Raw genomic sequence first — 11,411 nt, forward strand, 5'->3', positions numbered from 1 at the left:
CTATACGATACACATTGTAACATATTTGTATTGCGATATATTTTTCCACAATATATTGTTACACCCTTACTCGTTAGTGCCTAACAATTCTGTGGGTGTTGGGACTTGAGTCTTCCCAAACCAGGGTTTGGATCATCGGATCTTTGTTGATGAATGTTTGTGTGTCAGGAGCTGAGGGGCTCTACACCAAATTAAGAGGATAGAAGTTCTCTTCACACATCTCATGGGTCAGCAAATAGTTCAGTTGTTCAATATATCTCAACCAAGTAGTGATACATACTGTTCGTGTTTACAAGCATGCTCATTTATTAGTTGTTTTTTGGAAAGAGAATGTCAATAACAATTATTTCTCAAGCAACACCGGATAGCTGGAGGAACTAAATGAGAACTAGATGAGAGATCTTGTTGGTGTGTGTGTGTAAAATAATAATATGTAATTTCTTTGTAAGACACTTCACTTTTTTGGGGTCTTCCTTCTCATGAAACAGTTTCTGCCCTAATCTGATGTAATTGATGCACACTGAACCATTGCATATGCATAGCTTTAACATTGCAGAAAGTTCACAACAAGGTCAGAAAGAGGAGGACATAATAACTGATTGGAGCACTTGAGTGTTTCGGTTCATATTCTCCCCAGTACCATTCATTGCTTTGGATAAAAGTGTATGCTAAATGCATACATTACAAATGAGTTTTACTACAGGATAATCAACCATATTTACTATGCAATAAAGATGATTTATAGACCAGTTGTGACCTTGCTTCAACAACTTGTGCAGCGCAATGGAGCATTTCAAAAGCGCACGTAACACACATTAAACTTATCACGATTTTAGTCTCTAAAATGGTGTATGTTATTGATTGTATTGTGTTCATGTGCTGAATGGAGTTTTCACACAACTTCATCATTTGCATCTGAAGTCTCACACTTGAAACCTGTGAGAAGCAGCTACAGCTACTCTGCGAGTTCAACATTCCTGTCAGCAAATGTCAAAGATCAGGGACTCTCTCTGTACCCTTTTTCCTGGAAGGGCACACTAATGACTGCCAAACCTCTCTCCAGACTTGTTACTTTGTCCTTCCCTGAAGCCTGGAATGTTTCAAAGACATTTTTTTTAAAACTTGTCACAGCTTCTGTTTTAATGATAGGCTACTGATAGACTTCGCTCAAACAACTTCAAAGATGCTACTTCCTTACCGAGATGAAACAGAAAGAAGGGGGGGGGGGGGTTTCCAGAGTTTGAGATGCTTTTCAGGTTTGTCTTTTGATTGTGGTGTGTGTGTCTGTGTGTGTGGTACAGAACAACATGTTCTGTTTGATGGAGAGGTGTGGGATTACATGTGTCAGGTGCAGCTGAGGTCTCAACACCATGATGCGAATGACTTGGAGGTGATTGTGAATACCTTAGGGGAGAGAGAGAGAGAAACATGGAGAGAGAGACATAAAGAGAGAGACAAACAGAAATAGAAACACAGAGAGAGATAACAATGTTGCTTCTGGTTTATATAGTTGAGGCTCCCTAATGACAGGCAATCCTAAACACCAATGCAGGAGAGAAAGGCATTCTGTTGTCAACTTCTCTTTCTCAAACTCATGACAAATTCACAAAAAATGTATTCATCATCTCATTGCTCTGCATACAATTATGGAGAGATGGCATTTTCCTGTTCACTTCCCTAGAAAAATATTCTCTTTCAGTTGTCTCAGACTGTCACAGTGCCAAAGCATGACATTTGTGATATTTGGCTTCTGCATTCCACATTTAAATATCTGAATATTCAATACTAGCTAATCATTTTGTACACTTTTGGTTAGTGATTTGGTTATAAACTGCAAATCCCAAAGAGAAGGTTTGTGAATACAATTTACAACAATGCACTGTCTTTACAACAGAGCAAGAATTGCATGAAAATGTACTAAATATCTCTGCATATCACAAGACACCTGTTTGTCTTACATGTTTGCGTTGACATAAAAAAAAAACATCCATCAACGCCTTCGGGGTGAACATAGAGAACACTGAACGTCAAATAAAATTAAATAATTTCTATGCAACCTGATTGGTTGTCAGGTTTGGCCGCTCCTCCGCTTGGGTCACAAGGTCAGTCATGACTGTCCTGTCAGATTTGTCTAGTTTGGCCTTTAGAGAAAACACACACAGGAGTGCCTTTATGGAGGTTGAGGGCTGAAGACCATGACTCACATAACACCTGTGTTCAGACAGGTACATGTGATTCAGCCTGATGTGTCATCTGCAGAGTTTTAGAATCACTCACTGAACACACGGCACATTTGTCTTTTCACATATTATCGAATAGCTGTTTTTCTGTTTTTCATACTGACACTATTGTAGTTTGAAAAAAATGCAGCGACTCCATGTTTCAATGTCATGTGTGTCTTCACAGCACTCTAAGTACTGAAATCACACTTGTTAAACCCTCTAACCACCACGCAATTATGGCACCATGTCTAATACACCAGTCTATCCATTCTGGGAGTTCATCACAGTTCCCACCCTTATTCATATGGTTATGTATTTCATTAGGAAACTGTAGCCTGCAGTAGGTTTGTCCTAATCGTGGCCCTACTGGAGTTAATATCAGTTTTAATTATGTACCAGGCCCACTGTGGCTCTTAGAGGAGAGAGAGATAGAGAGAAAGAGAGAGCAAGACAGAGAAAGAGAGAGCAAGACAGAGAGAGAGCAAGACAGAGAAAGAGAGAGCAAGACAGAGAAAGAGAGAGCAAGACAGAGAAAGAGAGAGCAAGACAGAGAAAGAGAGAGCAAGACAGAGAAAGAGAGAGCAAGACAGAGAAAGAGAGGGAACGGGAGAGATGGGGGCGGTCTTTCTTTATTCCTGAGTGAGACATTGTTATGTCCGGGGTTTCAAGGTCGCTTCTTGCGTCTTCTCTCACCTCCTCTGTGGCTGTGAGTGTCTGTAGTCGCACGGTAATGAGAGAGATTACAATAAAACAAGGTCAGAGGTGGGTGTGTGTGAGGTGGGGAGGACATGGGAGCTGGGCATAGGCAGACAATGTAAGAATGGAAGGTTGTGAGGGAGGAATTGAAGTAGAGGGGGGAAAAACACACACACAGACACGTACACACAGAGACACACACACAGACACGTACACACACAGAGACACACACACACACAGAGACACATACAGAGACACACACACAGAGACACATACAGAGACACACACACAGACACACACACACATAGAGACACACAGACACAGACAGAAAGTTCTCAACCTACCTCTTCACAGAAGGTTGGAAAGTCTGTGTTATGTTTATCAATCTGCACAGGGAGTTGAAGGGACTTATCAGAAGCATGTCTGGTATCTCTGCAGCTGTATTCGGGACTCTGTCCTATACGGGCAGGGCTCATACAATGCCTGGGAAATGTTATGGGTTGACAAAGGGAAATAGCTGGCCTGGAATAGAATGGAATGGTCCTTTTTACAGCTTCCTGTATGTACAATAGTTGCATGCTTGGAGCAATCAAGAGGGCAGGTGCTCATTTTGTCCACTAGGTGCCATTGAAGGACTGTCCCAAACTCACAGACACACACACTTGGTATTTGTGAATAACTGTTTTTATAATGCCATAGGAAACAATGGTTAGTTTGCAGAATGTTATATTTAAATGTTTTATTTAAATTATATAATGTGTCATTATGTTGTGTCTCAATTATGTTATATTTTAATATAATATAGATATAGTATGTTAGGTGTTGTTTCATGTTGTCCTTCTACTGTGCACTGACAATAAAGATTAATCTCAATCTTCAATCTATTCTTATGTTTTACCTGAATTATGTCATATTTCAATGTGTTACTATATATTTCAAGGAGATTATATAAATATCAAACCATACAAGTACTGTATATTGACTGTTTATTACACGGCTGTTCTTAACGCTGTAGAAAGCTCCATTCACTTGAATGGGGCTTCCCAACGTTCTGCGGTCTGTTATTTTCTGATAACAGACCGTTGCTATGAATAACAGACCGCTGTCAGCGACGTCAGCTGATTTGAAGCCTAAAGAATGTTCAACAAAACCAAATATGCATAAAGACATGCATTGTCTATTCACATGTCTGAAGATGATGAATCGTTTCTAACAGACCACATGACTGTTTGTAGCTGCTATTGTGAAAAATGACTCTAAGGCACACAGTCACACAAACATTTACATTTAGCAGACGCTCTTATCCAGAGCGACTTACAGTAAGTACAGGGACATTCCCCCCCGAGGCAAGTAGGGTGAAGTGCCTTGCCCAAGGACACACCGTCATTTTCCATGGGTGGGAATCAAACCGACATCCTTCTGATTACAAACATGTCATTGACTAAACACAACCACTCAAAATTGATTTCACTTGTTTCAAATGATGTGACACACCAATATAAGCCAGTTCAGAGAGCAAACAGGTTGTTGAAGGTGGGAAAATATTGCTTGTGATGTCGACAAAGTGCTCTGGCCTAACCCAGCCCAAAGACAAGAAGAACATTGATCACATGTTTACTCCTTTGATTTTTGTCCCTTTTACTGTAGTATTGTATACTGTAGTACAGTGCATTGTAGGCTGCATACTGTACAATGAACAAATTGTATGGCCCTGAACATTGTGCTTTCCATTTGTTACATTAACAGTACTGACTGCTCAATAGATTTTGACTGGTTGCAGGTTCATATAAGAAGAACCAGAATGAGTTGTGAGTAGTGAGATGCAGGGTACAGTACTGTATAGGGGTACAAGGAGGAGAAAGAGCAAACAAATTGCAAAGAGCAAAGCAGAGTAGTAATTTCTGATCAATTTTGAGCTACCATGATAGAACATATTTTTTTTAATCAAAAGACAATGACGGATAAATATGAAATTTGTTTTGAGTTTACGTAAAAATACTTTTCCCTGAGAACTATATGTTTTGAACAATGTGTTTTGGTTATTTGTTGGTGTATTGTTTACTGACTGCTTGATAATGTATATAATTTTGATCACTTTGTTTATGATTTGAGAGCAGTGTTTGATTTTGAGCACAGGTAAATCTGTTTTGAGGCGAAAGTTTCATTTTGCAAGAGGATTCAGAGGTTTTGTAAATAGTGCTTGAAGATGAGGTTTTGTGTTTACAGTTTTGAGAAAGTGGGTGACTGTTTCAAGAAATGTGTTTTAGCAACCCACACCCCCCATTCCCAGGCGTATTACAATCGGCCCATGCAGCTGGGAAGATCTACTCCCTCTTTTAGAAAAGAAGCCTTTTGGGTGGGGCCCTGCTGAGAGATCACATGATCTCAATGAGTTTAGCACATTGATACTGTATAACATTTCCTCATGGAAAAGTAGTAACCAAATCAAGGAAAACTGAATCTGCGTGAGCATAGAATGAATGGTGGAACAAGGACTTCCATCGAAATGTATTCATTTTATTTTGTCTGTGTTTCTGTTTGCTGGAAACTTTTCAAAGTAAAATGGAGCAACGCAAAGAGAAGACACTGAAGGAATCAACACTACAATCCTTTTTTCATTCATCACATGGTTCATGAGGGACATACCTAGGTGGCTTTGAGTGATTATTTTAGGTAAAAGGAAGGGTATGGTTACTGAAGGTTGAAGAAAGAGGGGGAATCTGATATGAAGTAAGGACACAGGCTTGAATAGAATCAAAGGCATGAAAACCTCTCTGTGTGTGTTTACTTTTGTATGTCTGAAGGAACAGAACATGGTGAATGGGGTTCTAAGCTTGCTTGTCAGGGCAAGGACACTGGCCTTCACCCCCCCCCCCCCCCCCCCCCCCCCCACACACACACACACATAAACACATAAACACACTTCAATACACAGCAGGCTGGTCTGAAGGTAACCTTTTCCTCTACTTTTATCTTTGTATTGTGGTGGTCTCAAGTTACCTGTATGTCATCATAATCAGAATCATAATCAGAAGGATTTTATTCGCCATGAATGTTTGCACAAACAAGGAATTTACTTTGGCAGGGAGGTGCATACATTAAACATATAGGAATATTGAAAACTTAAATATGTGGACTAACTATACAAAAGGAGCAAAGTCTAGCTAATACTCAGGGGAATAAAAAGTAAAAAATAAAATATAAGTACCCCTAATTTACAATCTAACCTAAAAATACTAACAGGCTATGCGGAGGTTACCTTAGTTCACAGCTCAAGCAAGGTCCATGTCTTGACACAAAGTTGTTACTAGCAGCTCCTGGAATAACACCAGAACAGTATCTCTCCTCTTCTCCCTCTCATTGTTGCTGTGTTTTATCCTCTGTGTGCAGGACATTCTGTATCAAGATCATCGGAAACACAAATCTGTATAACAAGTGGCGCAGGCCAGGCCGAGCCAGTAAGATGGTGTGTAAGATGTGGTAGAACTGTGTAAAAGCCTGAGGAAACTCAATCTGGGCCAAGAGAAGTTCCTCTACAGCTGTTTATTCAATTAATAAGATCAGTAAATGGGAGGGAGGGATGCCGGATTGGCTGCACCTCCGCCTCCGTATTACTCTTTACGCTACTGAAGAGGTAACCTAATGAAGCATTCCCTTAATCTTTGTTAAAACCCTTATTAACCTGTGTTGCTTTTTTTCACATCTAAAGCTAGAAACTGAGGGAAGTCTTGACTTCAACTGGTAAAAAGAAAAAAAGATTAAGGGAGTGTCATAAACGCTTGATTACCTTTTCTTCAGCCCAAAAGGCTTCTAAGAGAATTAATGATAGAGAAGTCCTGGTCAAAGCATTTGTAGGCTGGATATACAGTAAAAATTCACCATAGGCCTACAGCATGGGTTGCATGTTTGTGTGTGTCTGAGAATCAGCTAAATCACAGACTTATTCAAACTCTAACCGCTTGTGAGTGAGCAAAGTTCTTTAAAATATTCTAGGAGGCAGCGAGACTCAAGGAGTTAACATCTCTCCTCCCATACCACAAAACTGAACAAAGCAGTTGTTTTCTAAGCCCTGTAGCTCTGCGCCACGTAAAATTGTCACGTACTTTAAACAGCAAGGAGTAATGAAGTTGAATCGACATATTTTCTGTTGTCTGCATGTGGCACTCTCAGGTAAAAACGTATTAATATTAAAAAGTTTACCTGTTTCAAATGTTATAACTTTGCCAATGACTTTGAAATCCACGAAAAGAATCATAGATGATTCTTGCCGCAAATTCTGCACACCTGCTATGCTTTTCACACCCTTAAATAACATTATTAGGACCCATATATTGTGTTTTATACGCGGTTAACAATATAATATACTTTTCTTTCCTTTGACACACTGCAGTGACCCTATTTTTCCAGCATCGCACTTGTTTCGACACTGTAGCCTATAACGGGCTGGCTTAGGGGAGGATGGGGTAAGAAAGGGCCGGTGTTGTGCGATCAGATGCACGGCTTTCATGAGGCACCACCAAATAAGATAACAGATGTTATTCTCAACACAAAATCCTCAAAATTCGTCATTCAAACCGAATAATAATGTATCTAATTAAGTATGTACATGTAATTCAAGATCTTGTGTATCCCTGGTTATTTGGATCTAAAATAATTTGTTTTCAAAATATGACTCCCCCAAAGTGGAGTCTTGGCTCAACTTGCCCTGACAAGGGGTTAATTGAGCCTAGGAGACGATAAGTTGAACCACATGGGGGGGGTAAATTGTGAAAATGCTTATGTTAAAGTAAAACTGAAATTTTTTACCTCATTTAGTGTATTGGTTTATCAAAGCGAGCCACAATCTATACCAAATACGTTCTTAAAGGTTTAATATGAACGAAGGTTACAACTTTAGACAACAACTTTCTGTGACATGTTTTAGGGATATTTGTTGAAATTGTGTGTATCCACTTGGTGGTGGTTCCAGACCCTTTCAACTAGGAGGGCCAAGCTGGGGCCAGTTGTACTGTTACAGGGGCTAGTTACATTAACCATAAATGTTGTCATGTAGTTTTCGTCATTCAGACTCTACATTTAGGGGGGACACAAGGGGGTTCAGGTTTGTTGTCACAGGGGCACTGGCCCCCCTTGCCCCCCCCCCCCCCCCAGAAATGCACCTGTATCCACTGTATGTGGGATTGTTAAAGAAATGACCGGATTCGTTCTCCCTCCAGTTGCGTTTCAGGTGCGGATCCCAGAGTCCAGAGTGGTGGGTGCGTATGGTGGTCCAGTTGTACTGGGCTGTGTGTTCCCTAGCATGGACCCGGGACTACCTGTAGACCCAGGGCTTGTGGTCACATGGCAGACACAAGGGGACTCCCGAGTGCTTCACAGTTACTACCATGGGACAGACCAACTGGACCGCCAAAGTAGGGAGTACCACAACCGAACCAGGCTGTACCATTCCGAGCTGAGAGATGGGAATGCCTCCCTCATGCTGGAGCGAGTCGGTCTGGAAGATGAGGGCAGGTATATCTGCTCCGTCAGTACCAAGGATGGGGTTGACAGTGCGGAAGTCCAGCTAACATACGCAGGTTAAAGATGGAGGGGTCTCTTGTCGTCTTCTCTTCTCCTTACAAGCCTTCTCTTCTCCTCTTCTCAACTGTGAGAGGGGGCTTTTTCTTATGACCACTATTTTTAGCCAGGAACATTTCCGTTTTAGGCTACTTACGTCACTTTAGCTTGTTTAGGCAAGTTGCAAGCAGAAACTCCTACAGCTGGGTTTTTTTTCTTTCATTTTATTTTCTCTTCGCAGTTCTGGACAAAGAGCTTTTCATCAGCCTCCTCCAGACACTGAGCTATACTATAGGGTTCATTTTGCCTCTTGCAAACAATGTGGTACAGTATGTAATATCCAAGAAAACATGATTATTATGACCTTTACATTTAGACTTTTACATTTACATTTAGTCATTTAGCAGACGCTCTTATCCAGAGCGACTTACAGTTAGGTCAGGTCAGCAAGTAGGGTGAAGCGCCTTGCCCAAGGACACAACTTAATTTTTCACTGCCGGGAATCGAACCGGCAACCTTCTGGTTAATAGCCCGATTCCCTAACCGCTCAGCCATCTGACTCCCATTTCTACATTCTAAAAACAACCTCTCTGCATTTTTTTCGCATTCTTTTAAAATGTGTTTCCTTTTTGTTCCTCACGCTCTTTCACTCTTTCCCACCCACACACATCCACACTGTAACTATTCTCTTCATAGCCTTCTACAACGAGCCTTGTCTAACCATCCAGGCCCACCCCAACAGTGTGACCTTTACGTATGAGAGCGAGGGTTACCCAGAACCCCAGGTCCAGTGGACAGACCCCATGGGTCACAGCCTGGACTTCTACACTACCGTGTCCTCCAGGCAGCAGGGTCTCCTCTCTCTGCGGACCCAGCTTGTGGTGGAGCAGGGTGGGGCAATCAACTACACCTTCACCCTTGGAAACCCTCTCCTGAAACAGGTCATTCAACGGCCTGTGGCCTATGGTGAGCTTGTTTTCTAAAACATTATTTGTATCATGTAAAAAAGTACATTGTTGCATATTGTCTAAGTTAGACAAGACTGACTAATAGCCTGATAGCCAAACAAAACATTGCAACAAATACCAATGAATCTAAACCCTTAAACTTATTTTTCTACTAAGAGGAAATAAATGATTGCTTACTCTATGCTAAAACAATTCTACAACTTCTGACAGTTAAAAAAACTGTCATCTCATCTCCAGTACCCAGTCGGAGTGACATGGACCAGAACCGACATAGATTCACTGGACTGCTTCCTGTCTTTGCTGGACTGCTTTTGGTCTTCTGACTTACCGCCAGATCTTTCCAGGGGTGTCAGTTATGGTAAAATCGGACTCACAGTAAACATTTATTCATTTCATTTGGTCATGTCCCATCGGTTATTCTCAGACCAGGAAAATAGGCAAGTTCCTGTTTTTCAATGGGTTCCATTTCTTCCATACCAAACCTTGTGACCCTGTGCGTAGTCTACAATTGGTGCATTCCTTGACACAATTGGTGCTTTGTCTGGTAGCACATAACAAATAATAATGTTTCTAGGGCTAACATGAAGATTTCTGTCAGGCTTTCTCAAATAGTTATATTTCAGCCACTGTAGTGGCTGTAAATGACAGAAAACAGAATAAAATACTAAATTTTATGAAACAAAATTCTGTCAGCAGACTGTACACCATGTTCATGTTCATTTAATAACATCCCTTGCCTTATTAGTATTGTAATTTGAATGTCAGAAAAGTGTTTTATAGATACACTAGTATTTCTATTGACAATCTTCACCACATACAAAGCTGTAGTCTGACTTTAGTCACGCGAATCACATAGTTTGAAGCCTTCATCTTTTATAAAGTTTACTACTACCATATAAATCATGAGTACAATTGTCATAGTTGAATAAATAAAATACTACTTAATTACCGTTTGACTATTTCCAGTTTATACGATCAGGTGTCCATGAAGGGTCTCGTTCAATCTATTATTTAATAGTTTATCCTTTCAGACATTGGGTAAACAATCCACTTGCTGGTTTATATTGACATGGAAAGTAATGTAGCAAAATGTCTCCTCCTTCTGATAAGTTAACCCCCTCACCCTTCAGGTGGTGCTACCCTAAGGCTTGTTTTATTTTATTTTTGGGGGGGGGGAGATTAAAAAGGTTTGAGGTAGTGATTTATCGCCATCTTGTGGAATAACTATATAGCTCTGACTATCCACTTTCAAGGGTAGGGAAGCTGTCTCCAGAAAGACTCATTCCTTTCCCATACCTTTTAGACATGTTTATTGTTTGCAATTTTTACCCATTAAACTACACTCACTTGGCTATAATGAAAAGAAAGTAAATTATTTTTTAAATGTATAAAGAATGAAAAACTTAAATCTCTCTGTTGGGTTCTTGATCTCGAGCCTAGAGCATGTACTCTCCTCTAGGTTTCTGTTCTCTGCCCTCTCTTCACGTGTGATATTTGTTTTGAAAGGTTAAAAAACGAACAAATATTTTGTTTTGTAAAGGTTGAAAAATATTGTCAAATAAAGGTTTAAAAAAAAAAAGTGTTTTAAAGGTTCATACAATATTTTCGAAAAAAAAGGTTTTGTACGAAAAGTTTTGAAAGGTTGAAAAAGGTTTGAAAAAAAAAAAGTTTGCATCATTGAGGAGGACTCTACCCTACTGTACTCTGCTCAAGGCTGTGAATGTGAAAACGTCTCGTGTCTTTGCAAGCATTTCACAAATGTGGATGTGAGTTTTCAGTAGTATGAATGTGTGTGAAAGTTTGTTTGTGTAAGGACAGTCTGAATAATTTCCTAAACGGCCCCTCACATATTATTTCACAACTATTGAGGCCACTGTACTCACACCTTTGCCCTAATTGTCTCGCCACAATATTATTGCACACGTCTTTAGTGACGTGATTGGAATTCATTGATTCAAGCATGCTTGGT

The 11,411-nt window shown here is 40.3% G+C and overlaps 1 protein-coding gene across 2 annotated transcripts; it reads left to right on the plus strand.

Annotated features, from left to right (window-relative positions):
* The first annotated feature begins 6,922 nt into the window (after positions 1-6,922).
* Positions 6,923-11,010, plus strand: LOC124464253 (CD276 antigen-like). 2 transcript variants are annotated; one of them, XM_047016245.1, is made up of 4 exons: positions 6,923-7,088; positions 8,135-8,494; positions 9,171-9,440; positions 9,653-11,010. In XM_047016245.1, exons 1-4 carry the CDS (start codon positions 7,040-7,042, stop codon positions 9,763-9,765), a joined length of 792 nt encoding a protein of 263 aa, XP_046872201.1. In that variant the 5' UTR covers positions 6,923-7,039; the 3' UTR covers positions 9,766-11,010. The 2 variants fall into 2 exon arrangements, with proteins under 2 accessions (XP_046872201.1, XP_046872202.1); XM_047016246.1 differs by having other exon boundaries at positions 6,925-7,088; positions 9,680-11,010.
* The last annotated feature ends 401 nt before the right edge of the window (positions 11,011-11,411 follow it).

This window comes from Hypomesus transpacificus, unplaced genomic scaffold, assembly GCF_021917145.1.
Source record: "Hypomesus transpacificus isolate Combined female unplaced genomic scaffold, fHypTra1 scaffold_331, whole genome shotgun sequence".
In the NCBI taxonomy this organism is placed as follows: Eukaryota; Metazoa; Chordata; class Actinopteri; order Osmeriformes; family Osmeridae; genus Hypomesus; species Hypomesus transpacificus.